The 18829-nt window shown below is 32.1% G+C and overlaps 1 protein-coding gene across 1 annotated transcript in view; it reads left to right on the top strand.

Annotated features, from left to right (window-relative positions):
* Positions 1-18829, top strand: part of LOC144447034 (dymeclin-like) — an 83453-nt gene that overhangs the window by 12800 nt on the left and 51824 nt on the right. The window contains exons 5-8 of the mRNA XM_078136903.1: positions 7191-7316; positions 13869-13999; positions 15054-15236; positions 16831-17012. Of these exons, the coding sequence (XP_077993029.1) occupies positions 7191-7316; positions 13869-13999; positions 15054-15236; positions 16831-17012 (622 nt within the window). The remainder of the gene's footprint in view (positions 1-7190; positions 7317-13868; positions 14000-15053; positions 15237-16830; positions 17013-18829) is intronic.

Below are 18829 nucleotides of genomic sequence, written 5' to 3'. Positions count from 1 at the left end.
TTACAAAGATTACTAGTTATAAAGATTACTAGTTACTATGATTACTAGTTATAAAGATTACTAGTTACAAAGATTACTAGTTACAAAGATTACTAATTATAAAGATTACTAGTTACTATGATTACTAGTTATAAAGATTACCAGTTACAAAGATTACTAGTTATAAAGATTACTAGTTATAAAGATTACTAGTTATAAAGATTACGAGTTATAAAGATTACTAATTATAAAGATTACTAGTTACTATGATTACTAGTTATAAAGATTACTAATTACAAAGATTACTAGTTATAAAGATTACTAGTTATAAAGATTACTAATTATAAAGATTACTAATTACAAAGATTACTAGTTACTATGATTACTAGTTATAAAGATTACTAATTATAAAGATTACTAATTATAAAGATTACTAGTTACTATGATTACTAGTTATAAAGATTACTAGTTACTATGATTACTAGTTACAAAGATTACTAGTTATAAAGATTACTAATTACAAAGATTACTAGTTATAAATAATAATAATAATAATTTATTTATAAAGCGTCAGTATCCACAAAAAAAAAATGTGATCAAAGACGCTGTAAGCTATTCATACAATACAAATATCACTTAAAAAACAGTTTTAAAAAGTAAAGTTTTAACATTGGATTTAAAAGCAGATAAGGTAGGTGACTGACGGATGTTGAGTGGGAGATTATTCCAGAGAGTGGGGGCAGCAACACTAAAAGCATGATCACCATATGTCTTAGTACGTGATCGAATGGGGCAGAGTTTGAACTGATCAGCTGACCTTAAATTACGACGTGGAACGTATAGTTCTATCATGTCAGAAAGATAAATTGGTCCAAGCCTATGAATGGATTTAAAAATAAGAACTAAAATCTTAAAAACAATACGTTCAGAAACAGGTAACCAATGCAACTGATATAAAATTGGAGTGATGTGAAAGGTGATTTTGGAACGAGTTACAATTCTAGCAGCAATATTTTGAATACGTTGAATACGGTTGATTAGGTACTTCGGAAGCCCAAATAAAAGTGAATTACATGAATCTATTCGAGATGTAATGAATGCATGCACTAATTGCTCAGTAGCAGGTTGAGATAAATATTTGCGGATAAGCACAATACGACGCAAATGAAAAGTGGCAGAACGGCAGATCTGTCCAATATGCGGCTTCATTGTCAGACAAGAGTCAAGGATCACTCCAAGGCTCTTGGCTTGACAATGGACGGGAATCAGAGCATCGCCAACACGAATTTCTGTAATCGCTCTAGTGGACAGATCACCCGAAGTAGCCGAAAAAATAACAAATTCAGTCTTATCATCATTCAAACACAAGAAATTTTCAGCCAAGACCTGACATCAGAAATACAAAGTTCAAGATTAGAAACCATTCTAGCTTCATTATCTATAGTACAAGACATATAAAGTGAAGAGTCATCTGCATAAAAACTATAGAGACATCCATGACTAGAAACTAATTCACCTAATGGAGAAGTGTACATATTAAAAAGTATAGGTCCTAGAACCGATCCCTGTGGTACCCCAGTGTCAAGCGGATAGAATGGTGACTGGGTGGAATTCACAAGTACACACTGACTGCGATTGGAGAGGTAGGACTGAAACCACATGAGGACACTATCTGAAAGACCAAAACGGTCTCTTAAGCGATTCAGTAAAATAGAATGGTTCACAGTGTCAAATGCTGCGGAAAGATCAAGCAATACCAAGAAGACGTCCCTTTTCTCATCAAGAGAGAGCAAGATGTCATTTGTTACTTTAAGGAGAGCAGTCTCTGTACTATGTCCTGGTTTGTATGCAGATTGCAATGGCTCGTCCAGTGAATAGTTAACAATGTGGGAAGTCAGCCTCCTGGCAACAATACGTTCTAAAGTCTTCGACAAAAACGGCAAGTTAGATACAGGGCGGTAATTTTTAAGAACTTCTTGATCAAGAGATGGCTTTTTAATGAGAGGTTTAACGACGGCTTCCTTAAAATGAGCGGGTACTACACCATACTGTAGAGAATTATTGAAGATTTCGGTAATGTGCGGTAACAATACTTGTATAATGTCAGGGTGTTTGAAGATCTTGGTTGGAATCGGGTCAAGGCAGCAAGTAGATGAAGGCGATGAACGAATGATCGTGTCAATTTCATCATCAGTAGTAGGTTTAAAAGCATCTAGGCGACAGTCGGGTTTCAATTCAGCAACAGGTTGTGAATAGTGGTGATTAGAATTTCCAGGTACAGTGCCCAGGTTCAAGGTTAGAGACTTGACGCGATTTAAAAAGAATTGAGCAAAACGATTTGCTAATTCCGAAGAATCCTCATGTTTTGGTAGAACAGCAGAAGTGTTAGTATGACCAAGTAATCCCTTTACAACCTGAAATAATTGTTTTTGGTTACCCGCGCAATCGTCAACAAGTCCGGCGTAATGACTCTTTTTTGCCTCCTCAACAAGGCGCACGACGTCAGTCCGACAGGCCCTGTAAATCTGACGATGTACTTCCAACCTTGATTTTCTCCACACTCTTTCTGCCTTCATTCTTTTCAACCGTGCATCGATGATTGACTGATTAATCCATGGAACTGATCGCCTATTGGGGACCAGTCTCTCACGAGTTGGTGCATGGCGATCAAATACATCGCTAACTGTGTTATTAAGAAGATCCCAATTAGTAGATATGTCAGCATCTGATTGGAGGCGAATAGATGCAGATAAGTCAGCAGCGAACACATTAGCGGAAAAGGATTTCATGTTTCTTGATTTTATGGATTTTCGAGTATTTCTGACGTAAGAGAAATTGTTTATTGAGAATAGAACCGGGAAATGGTCGGAAATCGCATAGATTGGTTCGACTCGAACATCAGCGACGGTACTGTCATCAGCACGAGTAATAATATGGTCAATAGTATGACCAGCAAGATTACTAATTACAAAGATTACTAGTTATAAAGATTACTAATTACAAAGATTACTAATTATAAAGATTACTAATTACAAAGATTACTAGTTATAAAGATTACTAATTACAAAGATTACTAGTTATTAAGATTACTAGTTATAAAGATTACTAGTTACTATGATTACTAGTTATAAAGATTACTAGTTATAAAGATTACTAATTATAAAGATTACTAATTACAAAGATTACTAGTTATAAAGATTACTAATTACAAAGATTACTAGTTATTAAGATTACTAGTTATAAAGATTACTAGTTACTATGATTACTAGTTATAAAGATTACTAGTTATAAAGATTACTAGTTACAAAGATTACTAATTACAAAGATTACTAGTTATAAAGATTACTAATTACAAAGATTACTAGTTATTAAGATTACTAGTTATAAAGATTACTAATTACAAAGATTACTAGTTATAAAGATTACTAGTTATAAAGATTACTAGTTATAAAGATTACTAATTACAAAGATTACTAGTTATAAAGATTACTAGTTATAAAGATTACTAGTTACAAAGATTACTAGTTATAAAGATTACTAGTTATAAAGATTACTAATTACAAAGATTACTAATTACAAAGATTACTAGTTATTAAGATTACTAGTTACAAAGATTACTAGTTACAAAGATTACTAGTTATAAAGATTACTAGTTATAAAGATTACTAGTTATAAAGATTACTAATTACAAAGATTACTAATTATAAAGATTACTAGTACTATGATTACTAATTACAAAGATTACTAGTTATTAAGATTACTAATTATAAAGATTACTTGTTATTAAGATTACTAGTTATAAAGATTACTAATTACAAAGATTACTAATTACAATGATTACTAATTACAAAGATTACTAATTACAAAGATTACTAATTACAAAGATTACTAGTTATTAAGATTACTAATTATAAAGATTACTTGTTATAAAGATTACTAGTTATAAAGATTACTAATTACAAAGATTACTAATTACAAAGATTACTAGTTATAAAGATTACTAATTACAAAGATTACTTGTTACAAAGATTACTAGTTATAAAGATTACTAATTACAAAGATTACTAATTACAAAGATTACTAATTACAAAGATTACTAGTTACAAAGATTACTAGTTATAAAGATTACTAATTATAAAGATTACTTGTTATAAAGATTACTAGTTATAAAGATTACTAATTATAAAGATTACTTGTTATAAAGATTACTAGTTATAAAGATTACTAATTACAAAGATTACTAATTATAAAGATTACTAGTTATAAAGATTACTAGTTACAAAGATTACTAGTTATAAAGATTACTAGTTATAAAGATTACTAGTTACAAAGATTACTAGTTATAAAGATTACTAATTATAAAGATTACTAGTTATAAAGATTACTAGTTACAAAGATTACTAATTACAAAGATTACTAGTTATAAAGATTACTAGTTATAAAGATTACTAATTACAAAGATTACTAGTTATAAAGATTACTAGTTATAAAGATTACTAATTATAAAGATTACTAGTTACTATGATTACTAGTTACTAAGATTACTAGTTACAAAGATTACTAGTTATAAAGATTACTAATTACAAAGATTACTAGTTATAAAGATTACTAGTTACAAAGATTACTAGTTATAAAGATTACTAGTTATAAAGATTACTAATTACAAAGATTACTAATTATAAAGATTACTAGTTATAAAGATTACTAGTTACAAAGATTACTAATTACAAAGATTACTAGTTATAAAGATTACTAGTTATAAAGATTACTAGTTACAAAGATTACTAGTTACAAAGATTACTAATTATAAAGATTACTAATTACAAAGATTACTAGTTATAAAGATTACTAATTACAAAGATTACTAGTTACTATGATTACTAGTTACAAAGATTACTAATTACAAAGATTACTAGTTACAAAGATTACTAGTTACAAAGATTACTAATTACAAAGATTACTAGTTACTATGATTACTAGTTACAAAGATTACTAGTTACTATGATTACTAGTTACTATGATTACTAATTACAAAGATTACTAGTTACTATGATTACTAGTTATAAAGATTACCAGTTACAAAGATTACTAGTTACAAAAATTACTAGTTATAAAGATTACTAGTTATTAAGATTACTAGTTATAAAGATTACCAGTTACAAAGATTACTAGTTATAAAGATTACTAGTTACAAAGATTACTAGTTATAAAGATTACTAGTTACAAAGATTACTAATTATAAAGATTACTAGTTATAAAGATTACTAGTTACAAAGATTACTAGTTATAAAGATTACTAATTACAAAGATTACTAATTACAAAGATTACTAGTTATAAAGATTACTAGTTATAAAGATTACTAGTTACTATGATTACTAGTTATGAAGATTACTAGTTATAAAGATTACTAATTATAAAGATTACTAGTTATAAAGATTACTAGTTATAAAGATTACTAATTACAAAGATTACTAGTTATAAAGATTACTAGTTATAAAGATTACTAATTACAAAGATTACTAATTATAAAGATTACCAGTTATAAAGATTACTAGTTACAAAGATTACTAATTATAAAGATTACTAGTTATAAAGATTACTAGTTATAAAGATTACTAATTATAAAGATTACCAGTTATAAAGATTACTAATTACAAAGATTACTAGTTATAAAGATTACTAATTATAAAGATTACTAGTTATAAAGATTACAAGTTACAAAGATTACTAGTTACAAAGATTACTTGTTATAAAGATTACTAGTTACAAAGATTACTAGTTATAAAGATTACTAGTTATAAAGATTACTAGTTATAAAGATTACTAATTACAAAGATTACTAATTATAAAGATTACCAGTTATAAAGATTACTAGTTATAAAGATTACTAATTATAAAGATTACTAGTTATAAAGATTACTAGTTATAAAGATTACTAATTATAAAGATTACCAGTTATAAAGATTACTAATTACAAAGATTACTAGTTATAAAGATTACTAATTATAAAGATTACTAGTTATAAAGATTACTAGTTACAAAGATTACTAGTTACAAAGATTACTTGTTATAAAGATTACTAGTTACAAAGATTACTAGTTATAAAGATTACTAGTTATAAAGATTACTAATTACAAAGATTACTAGTTATAAAGATTACTAATTACAAAGATTACTAGTTATAAAGATTACTAGTTATAAAGATTACTAGTTACAAAGATTACTAGTTATAAAGATTACTAGTTACAAAGATTACTAGTTATAAAGATTACTAGTTACTATGATTACTAGTTATAAAGATTACTAGTTATAAAGATTACTAATTACAAAGATTACTAGTTACTATGATTACTAGTTATAAAGATTACTAGTTATAAAGATTACTAGTTATAAAGATTACTAGTTATAGATATTACTAATTACAAAGATTACTAGTTATAAAGATTACTAGTTATAAAGATTACTAGTTATAAAGATTACTAGTTACTATGATTACTAGTTATAAAGATTACTAGTTATAAAGATTACTAATTACAAAGATTACTAGTTATAAAGATTACTAATTACAAAGATTACTAGTTATAAAGATTACTAGTTATAAAGATTACTAGTTACAAAGATTACTAGTTACAAAGATTACCAGTTACAAAGATTACTAGTTACTATGATTACTAGTTATAAAGATTACTAGTTACTATGATTACTAGTTACAAAGATTACTAGTTACTATGATTACTAGTTACAAAGATTACTAATTACAAAGATTACTAGTTACAAAGATTACTAATTACAAAGATTACTAGTTATAAAGATTACTAATTATAAAGATTACTAGTTACTATGATTACTAGTTATAAAGATTACTAGTTACAAAGATTACTAGTTATAAAGATTACTAATTACAAAGATTACTAGTTATAAAGATTACTAGTTACTATGATTACTAGTTATAAAGATTACCAGTTATAAAGATTACTAGTTACTATGATTACTAGTTACTATGATTACTAGAGAAAAATAGACTCTAACATACACCTTTGTATTCTTCTGCCAACAACCATCATAAACTACAGAGTGAGTGACACTCTACAAGTTAAAATCCACCACAATACTGTGTAGTGCACTGCCAACAACCATACTTTACAGTCAAAGGTTACAACTTATATTCTTTCTAAAGGCTTCGTATTATCTTTTTTCTATCCCTCTACAGCAATTTTACATATGTGATTCATTTAGAAACCATCAACACACTGCTGACTTTGTTATCAGTACAGTTATATGTGCCTAGAATAGCACATAGAAGTATATTTTTCCAGTATCTCATGCAGGGAAAGTGGTAAGTACATCAATGTGGCATATACTAAAAGAGCCCGGTCAAGCACCCAGCCCAGGTTTTAGTATTTGCCCTTCAGTGTTGAACTGGAATTGTATGCTATCCTTTTTAGCACAACTGAACCTCTCATTGTGTGTGTGTGTGTGTGTGTAAACAACTTAAAGTCAAAAACCGCTGAACAGATTGCCATGATATTTGGTGGGTACAGTCCATTACCTTGGGTGTCTTGTTGGGAAATTGTTCAAATGAAAATGATCGCATCAGAAATGTGAATTTTACGTTTGAAAATGTGATTTGTTGTATTACAAAATGCTTTGACTTCAGCCTGGAAATGAAAGATTCATGTTTTATTGATGCAATGAAATCATTAAATCTTTTATGGGCTACTTCACACATCAGTGTGAATGGCGTAAAGATTAACATCTGTTTAAGGTTGCTTGGCAACCTAGGCCTGTTTTTAGCACAGCTGAATTAAATACAAGTTCATATAAATGCACAGTCTTTAGTTAGGCATTCAAAAAAACAGTTTGTACAAAGAATAAGAAGTCACACATTTTAAGGGGAAAGAAAAATAGTCATATCAAGACCTCCATGATCATACTGTGTTTGGCAGGTTAAATTTCCTGCATGTACCGATTGCCATGCTATTTGATGCGTGTATTACCTTGGGTGTCTAGTTGGCAAATTGTTCAAATCAAAATGATCTTACTAGTACTACCAGTGTGTGAGATTTGGGTCGAAAAATGTAATTTTTGGTCAAAATATTTACTCAAAAACTATTGGGCAGATCAGTCTAAAATTTGGTGTGAACATTCGTAGGGGTGTTCTTATCATTCAAAAAATGTTTTCAAATGTGCCTAGCAACAAGACCATGCCCATAGCAACAGTAAAACGGTGAGGTATTTCACAAAGATAACCACTGGTATTAAAAGACAATTGAATAAGCATTTAAAAAATGTATGTAAATTTGCCTAGCAACAAGACCACGCCCATAGCAACAGCCAATTCATCACATGTGATACAAAGATAACAACAGGAGTTGAGACAAATGAATAAGCTTTCAAAAAGTGTATGCAAATATGCCTAGCAACAAGACTGCCCATAGCAACAGCCAAATGATCAGATATATCGCAAAGATAACAGGGATTAATAGATAATTGAATGAACATTCCAAAAATGTATGTAAATTTGCCTAGCAACAAGACCACACCCATAGCAACAGCCAATCGGTGATGTATTTCACAAGATAATCATGGGGATGAATAGACAATTGAATAAACATTCAAAAAATGTATATAAGTTGCCTAGCAACAAGACCACGCCCATAGCAACAACCAAATAATCACGTATATTGCAAAGATAACAATAGGAATTGATAGACAAATGAATAACGATTCAAAAAAATGTATTCAAATATGCCTAGCAACATGACCACACCCATAGCAACAGCCAAATGATCACTTATTTTGCAAAGATAATACAGACAAATGAATAAACATTCAAAAAATTGTATGCAAATGTGCTTAACAACAAGACCACGCCCATAGCAACAGCCAAATGATCACATATATTGCAAAGATATAGATAACAGGGATAAATAGACAAATGAATGTATGGATAATCATTCAGCAAATGAACACCTATACCCAGCATGGATTAGCAATTGGGAAAACATTTTTAAAAACTGTACAGTTGTGCTACGACACCATTGGCGCTATTGTGTGTTGTCAACATATAATTGAATATCTTATCAATTTGATCCTTGCATTCACCTCTCCAGACCTTTCTGTAACATGGAAAAAATATATACATATGATGATATTGGTATAAAGTTTTATAGCAATTTCCCATGCTGTGCTCAAAGGTCTTTATGTTTATTATTCTTGGCAGAAACCTATAAAAAATAACATCACACTTCATTGAAAGATCTTAATTTCAGATACTACCAGATTTAAACTGAATGCCTCCCGTAAGTTCGAAACCATAGATTTATAGCCATTATACATAACTTTCACTAGAGTCTAACATTTTAGATACTGTAAAAGTGTAAACCTCAACTGACCAGGGGTTTCATTAACATTTTTACCTCCTGTAAGGGTATGGGAGGTATTAAAATACAAATGTCTGTCTGTGTGTGTGTCTGTATGTATGTCTGTCTGTCTGTGTGTGTGTCATCATTTTCTAAAATTCGGCTGGCTCAATTGTAATGAAATTTGGAATATATAATCTTTAGGGTAATAGCTAGACCTGATTAGGTTTTCAGCCAGATCGGTTAATGTTTGATTAGAGAAATTTGCATATTAATGAAACCAAATAATTAAGCAATATCTTAAGACTGCATACTTCAATTTCAATATAATTTAGTATATTCGTTATAACAACATACATTTGTCCTATAAAATTTGATGATGTACCTTACAGCGTTAATGAATAATTTGCATAATTAATTATTTTTGGTAATTAGTAATTAGGCTATAACTTAAGAATGCATACAAATGTACTTCATATTCAACATAATTTAGTACATACGTTAACCATAAGAAAACACATATGTCCTATGAAGTTAGTTGATGTACCTTACAATGTTAATGAATAATTTGCATAATTAATGATTTTCAGTAATTAGGCTATATCATAAGAATACATACTTCAATTTCAATATAATTCAGTACACATGTTAACAATAACAATTGCACATGTCCTGTAAAGCTTGTAGATGTACCTTTCAGCGTTAATGAACAATTTGCATAATTAATGATTTTAGGTAATTAAGCTATATCTTACGACTGCATACTTCAATTTCAATACAATTCAGTACATACATTAACCATAACAAATTGTGTATGTCCTATAAAGTTAGTTGATGTACCTTACAGTGTTAATGAATAATTTGCATAATTAATGATTTTCAGTAATTAGGCTATATCTTAAGACTGCATGCTTCAATTTCAATACAAATTAGTACATATGTTAACTTTAACAAAGCGAATATGTCCTATGAAATTTTTGATATAGTTTACAGTTTTAATGAACAATTTGCATAATTAATGATTCTTGGTAATTAGGCTATATCTTACGATTGCATACTTCAATTTCAATACAATTCAGTACATACATTAACCATAACAAATTGTGTATTTCCTATAAAGTTAGTTTATATACCTTACAGTGTTAATGAATAATTTGCATAATTAATGATTTTCGGTAATTAGGTTATATCTTAAGACTGCATACTTCAATTTCAATACAAATTAGTACATAATGTTAACCACAACAAAGCAGGTACGCCCTATAAAATTTGGTGCTATAGCATACAGTTTTAATGAAAAATTTGCATAATTAATGATTTTAGGTAACTACGTGGTATCTGAAAAATGCAAGCTTCAAATTTCGTATAATATGATACACATATCAACCATAATAATACGCACCTGTCCTATGAAGTTTGTTGCTACAACTTTTACCTTTTAATGAGTATTTTGAATAATGAATGATATTCAGTAATTAAGCAGTATCATGCACTCTTCAAGGTCCGTATAATTTGGCACATACATTAACTTAAGAAAGCACGCTTGTCCAAAAACAAAGCCTGTTACCATAGTTTTTTTTATTTTAATGAGTTATTTGCATAATTAGTGATTCCTTACGGGAGGCATTCAGTTTAAATCTGGTTTGTATTATAGAATGTCTTGCTTGCCAGGTCACAAAATTGCTATATTGTAGCCTATTTTTACACAAACATCTAAAATTTGATACACATTGTCATAACTTTTCACCAACTTGATGACGGAAAATGCTTCCACCATGTATGTGTGTACTAATAATCAAAACTACTCGATTTGGCTTGTCATTGATTACCATTTCTCATGGTTGAAATGTTGTAGCCATCTCGTGTGCAGCGTAAGTTTGGCACTGACGACGTATTCCCAGAAATGACAGTTAATTCGGAAGTGATAGTGTGACAGTGTGACATCTCTATTTGGAAGGCAGTGAAGAAGTGTTGATCTAAGTCGGTCTTGAAATAATGGTGCCGTTTTCTAGTTGATTGGAAAATAACCCCCCCCCCCCCACACACACACACACACACACACACACATTTTAGGCAGATTACAAGGTTTCACATGCAGTGAAATTTTTCTGACTTTAGTGTTATGTCATTGCTCATGAATATATATTATGTATACGTGGAATCCCACTTTAATAGGCAAAAGATGCCAGAGTTTCGTTATTTAGAAGGTAGTGGAAGAAATAACAGCTCTGGTTTGTGAGAATGATTAGGTCTAATTTCATTAGATTTTTGGTGACACCATTCACTATAATATAAACCATCTCATTTTTGGTCAAAAACGTATATCTTGAAACTGCATAGTAAATGGGTTGAAACGTGGTGGGAATGTTTCTGGAGGTATTATTCTGCAGTTATTGTTGAAAACATTTTGACACAATTGGCCCTAGCAAATGACCACCCCTTAGCAACAGTGATATGATGATGCATATTACAAAGATAACAACATAGATGGGTAGGTCAGTAACTTAAAGATTAAAAAATGTATGCAAATGTCCCTAGCAACAAGAACATCTCGCTAGCAACAGCCAAATACAGTTTTGCTACAATGCCATTGGCACTATTTTTGAGATATCATGTCCATCGACAGACAGACAGACAGACACATAATATCACAATGTAATAATATGTTGATTGCTTTTGCGGAAAACTATTTATGGAAAGTTTCATTTTTCCCCTCAAAGTTCCTTTCCACTTGTCAATGTAGAATATAAGGCAAGTGTATGGGTACGTTATGTATCTACTATCTATATATTTCTTCCCAAAACAACAAAATAAAAACCAAACCTAATGTTGATATATTATTCCATTGAAAGTGAATACTTTTGAAAAATTTCTGAAGTAATAAACAGTATGTGGCACAGCCAAGAGCTTTTTACTTAACTGAGCACAACTGAACTGATAAGGTTAAGTAGTGCTATAGGCATGGTAAAGTGTCTGTCTGTCTGTCTGTCGTGTGTGTGTGTGTGTGTGTGTGTGTGTGTGTGTGTGTGTGTGTGTGTGTGTGTGTGTGTGTGTGTGTGTGTGTGTGTGAACAACTTAAAGTCAAAGACTTATGGACCAATTGCCATGATATGTGTTGGGTATATTACTTGGGTGTCCATTTGGGAAATTGTTCAAATCAAAATGATCTTACCACCGATGTGTGATATGAGTCAAAACATGTGATTTTTTGGTCAAAAAACTGAAACTCAAAAGTACTGGGCAGTAGTTTTGAAATTTGGCGAGGTTCTTTGAGGTGATTAGATTAAGAGCGTTCATGACATGATGATCTCATTAGTGATATGCAAATTAGATCTCAAAATTTGTCTTTTTGGTCAAAAATCTATATTACCAAGATTATTGAGCAGATTGGACTGAAATTTAATGGGGATGCACCTGGGGATGTGCTGATGAAGGTGTATTCACAACAGAATGATGGCAATATGCAAATTAGGTCTAAACATAACAATTTTGGTGAAAAATTGTTATCTTTAAAATTATGTGGTGAATGGGGCTGAAACGTGGTGTTAATGTTTCTGAAGGTGTTATTCTGCAGTTAGTGTTCACAATGAGGTATATAAGGGTACCTAAACTGTCAAACTGAGACCATGAACTGAGAGTCTCAGTTTGCAAAAAATAGCCATCTGAGACCAGTCTCATGCAGTTTGCCAGTTTCAGATGGCAAAAATAACTGTCTAGCTGAGACTAGTCTCGGTTTGCAAAAAATTGAGATCTGAGACTACTCCGTCACAGATGGCAAAAAAATCTGTCTAGATGGCAAACACTGGTCTCTGATGTTAGGTTGTTACTGGTACAGAGCATGAATGTGCATCCATGTACAGAGTTACAGATTGTTCGTGGCATATCTTTGAAAAAGGCAAAATCACAGACACACACCAATGAATAAAGTTATGGATGTATAAGTGAACTCTCTTAGAACTTCCAAAGTTATATAGCATAGAGTATAACAACTGGCCCTAGCAACCATGACCATGCCCAATGATGATGCATACAACAAAGATAACAACAGGGATGGGTAGGTAAATGAATAAAAAAATTAAATGTATGCAAATATGCCTAGCAACAAGACCATGCCCATAGCAACAGTCAAATGATAGCTTATATTGTAAAGCTGAAAACTGGGAAGGGTTGGCAAGTTAATAAAGAATCCAAAAATGCAAATATGCCTAGCAACAAGACCATGCCCATAGCAACAGTCAAATGATAGCTTATATTGTAAAGCTGAAAACTGGGAAGGGTTGGCAAGTTAATAAAGAATCCAAAAATGCAAATATGCCAAGCAACAAGACTACACCCATAGCAACAGCAAAATACAGTTGTGCTACAATGTAATTGGCACTATATCTGTACAAAGAATTTGAATAAAAACTGCAGGTATTTGTATGTTATCTGTGGATATATTAATATCAGGTTTAGAAATATTTCACTATGTTGAATATTGCAAATATTCTCTTACATTTCTTGTTACATGTATTTTTGGTTGTCAGTTCCAAAGATGCCTGTCCCCTAGTGAAAACACTACTAGATCACATAGTAAAACATGAATTATGTCCACCAGAGTTGTATAAAGGATCAGATTCAGGTGGTATGCTGTATGGACTAGGAGCTGCAGTAGCTTGTAAGTATCATGTGCTGGTCATGTACTAGTCATATACTTGAGTTATGTGTTTTAACTGTTTATTATGTATGGGTCACGTATTGATCATGTTCTCAGTGGTCATATACATGTACTAGAATGTCATGTGTTGGCTGTAAATTTGTTATGTTCTGAAATAGAGAAGTCACAAACAAGTGAGATAGTTCTCATGTTTGTCGTGTACTATAGTCAAGAGTCCTTGACATGTATTAGTCATTTATATTGTAGTGTCATGTACAGGTCACATATGGGTCACATACTAGTCATGTACTTGTCTTGTTTGTTATCATTTGTCATATACATGTACTTGTCATGAATTAGTGACATGCATAACAATCATATACAGGTCATGTATGGGTCACATGCATAACAATCATATACGGATCACATATTTGTCATATACTGGTAATGTACAGGTCACATACTAATCATGTACTGGTCTTGTCAGTTGTCATGTATTTGTCATACTCATCACATACTTATCATGTACTGGTCTTGTCAGTTGTCATGTATTTGCCATACTCATCACATACTAATCATGTACTGGTCTTGTCAGTTGTCATGTATTTGTCATACTCATCACATACTAATCATGTACTGGTCTTGTCAGTTGTCATGTATTTGCCATACTCATCACATACTAATCATGTACTGGTCTTGTCAGTTGTCATGTATTTGCCATACTCATCACATACTAATCATGTACTGGTCTTGTCAGTTGTCATGTATTTGCCATACTCATCACATACTATTCATGTACTGGTCTTGTCATTTGTCATGTATTTGCCATACTCATCACATACTAATCATGTACTGGTCTTGTCAGTTGTCATGTATTTGCCATACTCATCACATACTAATGATGTACTGGTCTTGTCATTTGTCATGTATTTGCCATACTCATCACATACTAATCATGTACTGGTCATGTACCTCTAAAAGTTACAAACCATGTACACTATAATTGTAAATCTCCAATGCAATAAACAAAAACAAAACAGAAATCCTTTTTATGTATTGATTGTTTCTCCTACAGCTGGTTTGTGGACAATGATGACCTTCGGTTATGGCAAAGGATCAGCCTCATATGATGACAACAAAGCCCTTCTCGCAAATCAAAGTTTATTATTATCATTGGTCTTAGCTAACCATTACACACATGAAAAGGGTATGCACAACCCATACCGTCAAGCATTATGTACATTTGGAAATCTTCAAGGTAAGCAATGATGATCCTACCGTGCCTAAAACATTTTAGTCTGTAAGGTATGCCATGACAGGCCGCCCTCACACATCAGTTCAACCCCTCCCCACCACGACACAACCTTTCTTACTGTCTAAAAAACTTTATGTCACGAGTCAGTGTGAAGGTGTTACCATAACAGTTGGATTCGAACCTTCATCGCTCTTACTAGTAAACAATTGCATTCCTTGATGTTTTGCAGCAGTTTCCTGTCCTCCACCAAATGTGTCCAAGCATGTGTGCAGTATACACCAAACATAACTATTATGTAGTGTAGTGTACACCAAACATAAATATTGTGTAGTGTACACCAAACATATATATTGTGTAGTGTACACCAAACATAACTATTGTGTAGTGTACACCAGACATAAAAATTGTGTAGTGTACACCTAACATAAATATAGTGTAGTGTACACCAAACATAACTATTGTGTAGTGTACACCAAACATAACTATTGTGTAGTATAAATTTAGTGTAGTGTATCACAAACATAACTTTTATGCAGTGTAGTGTAGTGTAGTGTAGTGTAGTGTAGTGTAGTGTACACCAAACATAACTATTGTGTAGTGTACACCAAACATAAATATTGTGTAGTGTACACCAGACATAAATATTGTGTAGTGTACACCAGACATAACTATTGTGTAGTATACACCAAACATAATTATTGTGTAGTGTACACCAAACATAATTATTGTGTAGTGTACACCAAACATAACTATTGTGTAGTGTACACCAAACATAACTATTGTGTAGTGTACCCCAAACATAAATATTGTGTAGTGTATTCCAAACATATATATTGTGTACTGTACCCCAAACATAAATTTTGTGTCTTTTTTGGTGCAAAGATAATGGTGAAATTAAGTAGATACAATATAAATTGATCAGTGAGATGAAATTAATAAAACCATAGACCCTCCACGTATAATTATTGATATGGATATGGATATGGATATGGATTGAGTAGTAAGGTGTAGGTCTAGTGTAGAATGAAAGCAAAATTATGGAATCTATTCTGTTGTGATGTAGTGTATGTGATTAGTTGACACAATACTTGTGTATCAAGACATATTGTAGCCACTCTTTTTTCAAACTGTGCTCCTAAACTGTTGAATAAAGCAAGCTTAAAATCTAGATATTATTATCTATGTACCAAAGATTACTTGCAATGGTACATGCGCATATTCACTGCAGTGTAATACTGAAAACATTATTGCAGTGAGAGAGACAGACAGACAGACAGACAGACAGACAGACAGACAGACAGACAGACAGACTGACTGACTGACTGACTGACTGACTGCTGACTGACTGCTGACTGACTGACTGACTGACTGACTGACTGACTGACTGACTGACTGACTGACTGAGGGCGGGAGGGAGGGAGAGAGAGATAGACATACACACACACACACACACACACACACACACACACACACACACACACACACACACACACACACACACACACACACAGTCAGAATCAGAGAAAAAAGGCACAGAAAAAGAGACAGAGACGGTTAGTCAGTGAGTGATCATGCTCCCATTTCACTTTGCATATAGATGCTGCCAGTGCAAGTCCTACATCTCCAGTTCCTGTATTTAGGATGAATTTAACAGGATTATATGAAACGTTTTGTAAATATATGAAAGATGACCAGATGACATTGCTTCTGTACTTATTGCTGCATAGAAACCCTAATATCAGAGCTTATGTCTTGTCACGGACAAATATTGAACAATTGGTAAGTACTTCACAATATAATAATTATACACTTATTGCCTGGCTATTAGGGCACTCGTAGACATCAATTACCTTCAGGACTGTTATGCTGAATGCCAGGGAAGCACTTCAAGTAGTTGCTGTATAGCAGCACAAGGGATAATATAACATCTACATTGTACTAGTACTAGTTCCCGAATAAGGCCAGGGAATAAGTGTTTTTATAACACATCACATTCTCAAGTACATATTCTTTCCATAGTCAAAACAAATCTTAAATAAGATGGTATTTCCCTATGGAAAATACAACACGATAAGTGCTCCTATATGTAAATTGCAGTCACTATAGGTCAATAGGTTCCCACGGTCCTGGAAAACCCCAGAATTTCAAAACTTCCCTGGAAAACCCTGGAAAGTGCTCCCTGCCCCAGGAAACCCCTGGAAAATGACCGCGTCCAATAAGCCATTCTCTGTCTCGCAGCAGATCTCGAAAGATATGCAAATATTCCTAACAACGGTTGTCAAGGGGGTCAAACTATCAGTCTTGCCATATTGTTTACATGAAGGTCAACGCATTCATCTGAAAAAAATACTCCCTTATGTGACCAACTACAACCAAGAGTTGTCATGGAAAACATTGACAAATTGAAAGTATTGGAACTAAAGAGCATGTTATGAAAATTTGGCATGTCAGCAACAAGTAATAAGAAAAATATGTCACAGTGTCACACCATCATTTCCGAACTGACTGTCATTTCTGAGAATACATTGTCAATGCCAAACTTATGCAGCATGCTAGATGGCTATAATATTTCAATCTTGAGAAATGGTAATTAATGACAAGCAAAATCGAGTAGTTTTGATTATTAGTACACATGTGCATGGTGGAAGCTTTTTCCATCACTAAGTTCAATAGTAGTATTTAGTACGCTATGCACTTGAAGTGTTGTGTAGTCGTACACATACACCATAAGCCCTTATGTGCCGTTAACATTTACATTGTTGACAAAAATGGACGAAAGCTAAAAGTCTTACACCTTTGTTAGGGAACAAATGCCCCATTTTGGTCCTAGAGTTCAGAATTGAAGTTCTAAATTAGCGAGACGGGTTGGGAAATCATAGTCTAGTTCCTGACGACCCTATTCCGATTTTACACTTATTATGAAGGTAATGTTATCTTCATAATAACGTAGGGTAAAATCGGAATACGGTCGTCAGTGACTAGACTAGTATTGTATGAAGATAACATAGAGTAGAATCAGAATACGGTCATCAGGAACTAGAATAGGAAATCATGACATGCGAAACATGTGTCAGCCATTTTTATACTTGAGTTCTCAGCAATGAACGTGTTGTAGAACTCATAGTCCAAATTCGTAAATTAAAACAACGTAGTATCTCCAAATTTTAATTTGAAAATACATATAGATGACTGATTTATAAATTTATATGATAAAATCAAAGACAATGAAAAGAAATTCTCACCCGTTTTCAATGTTTATAGCAGACACGGACGAATTTAGCAGATGAATTACAGACTAAAAATTACATCATTGTTAACTATTAACTTGTGTTACAGTGAGTGATCGCATCCACTTATGTGTTGGTTTTTGGCACGGATAAGGTTCAGTAGTGCTTTAGGCAAAGTGTCTCTGTCTCTCTGTGTGCGTGCGTGCGTGCGTGTGTGCGTGTGTGTGTGTGTGTGTGTGTGTGTGTGTGTGTGTGTGTGTGTGTGTGTGTGTGTGTGTGTAAACAACTTAAAGTCAAAAACCACTGGACCAATTACCATGATATTTGGTGGGTGTATTACTTTGGATGTCTAGTTGGGAAATTGTTCAA

This window comes from Glandiceps talaboti, chromosome 16, assembly GCF_964340395.1.
Source record: "Glandiceps talaboti chromosome 16, keGlaTala1.1, whole genome shotgun sequence".
Lineage (NCBI taxonomy): Eukaryota > Metazoa > Hemichordata > Enteropneusta > Spengelidae > Glandiceps > Glandiceps talaboti.
This window is presented reverse-complemented; position numbering and strand designations above follow the sequence as displayed.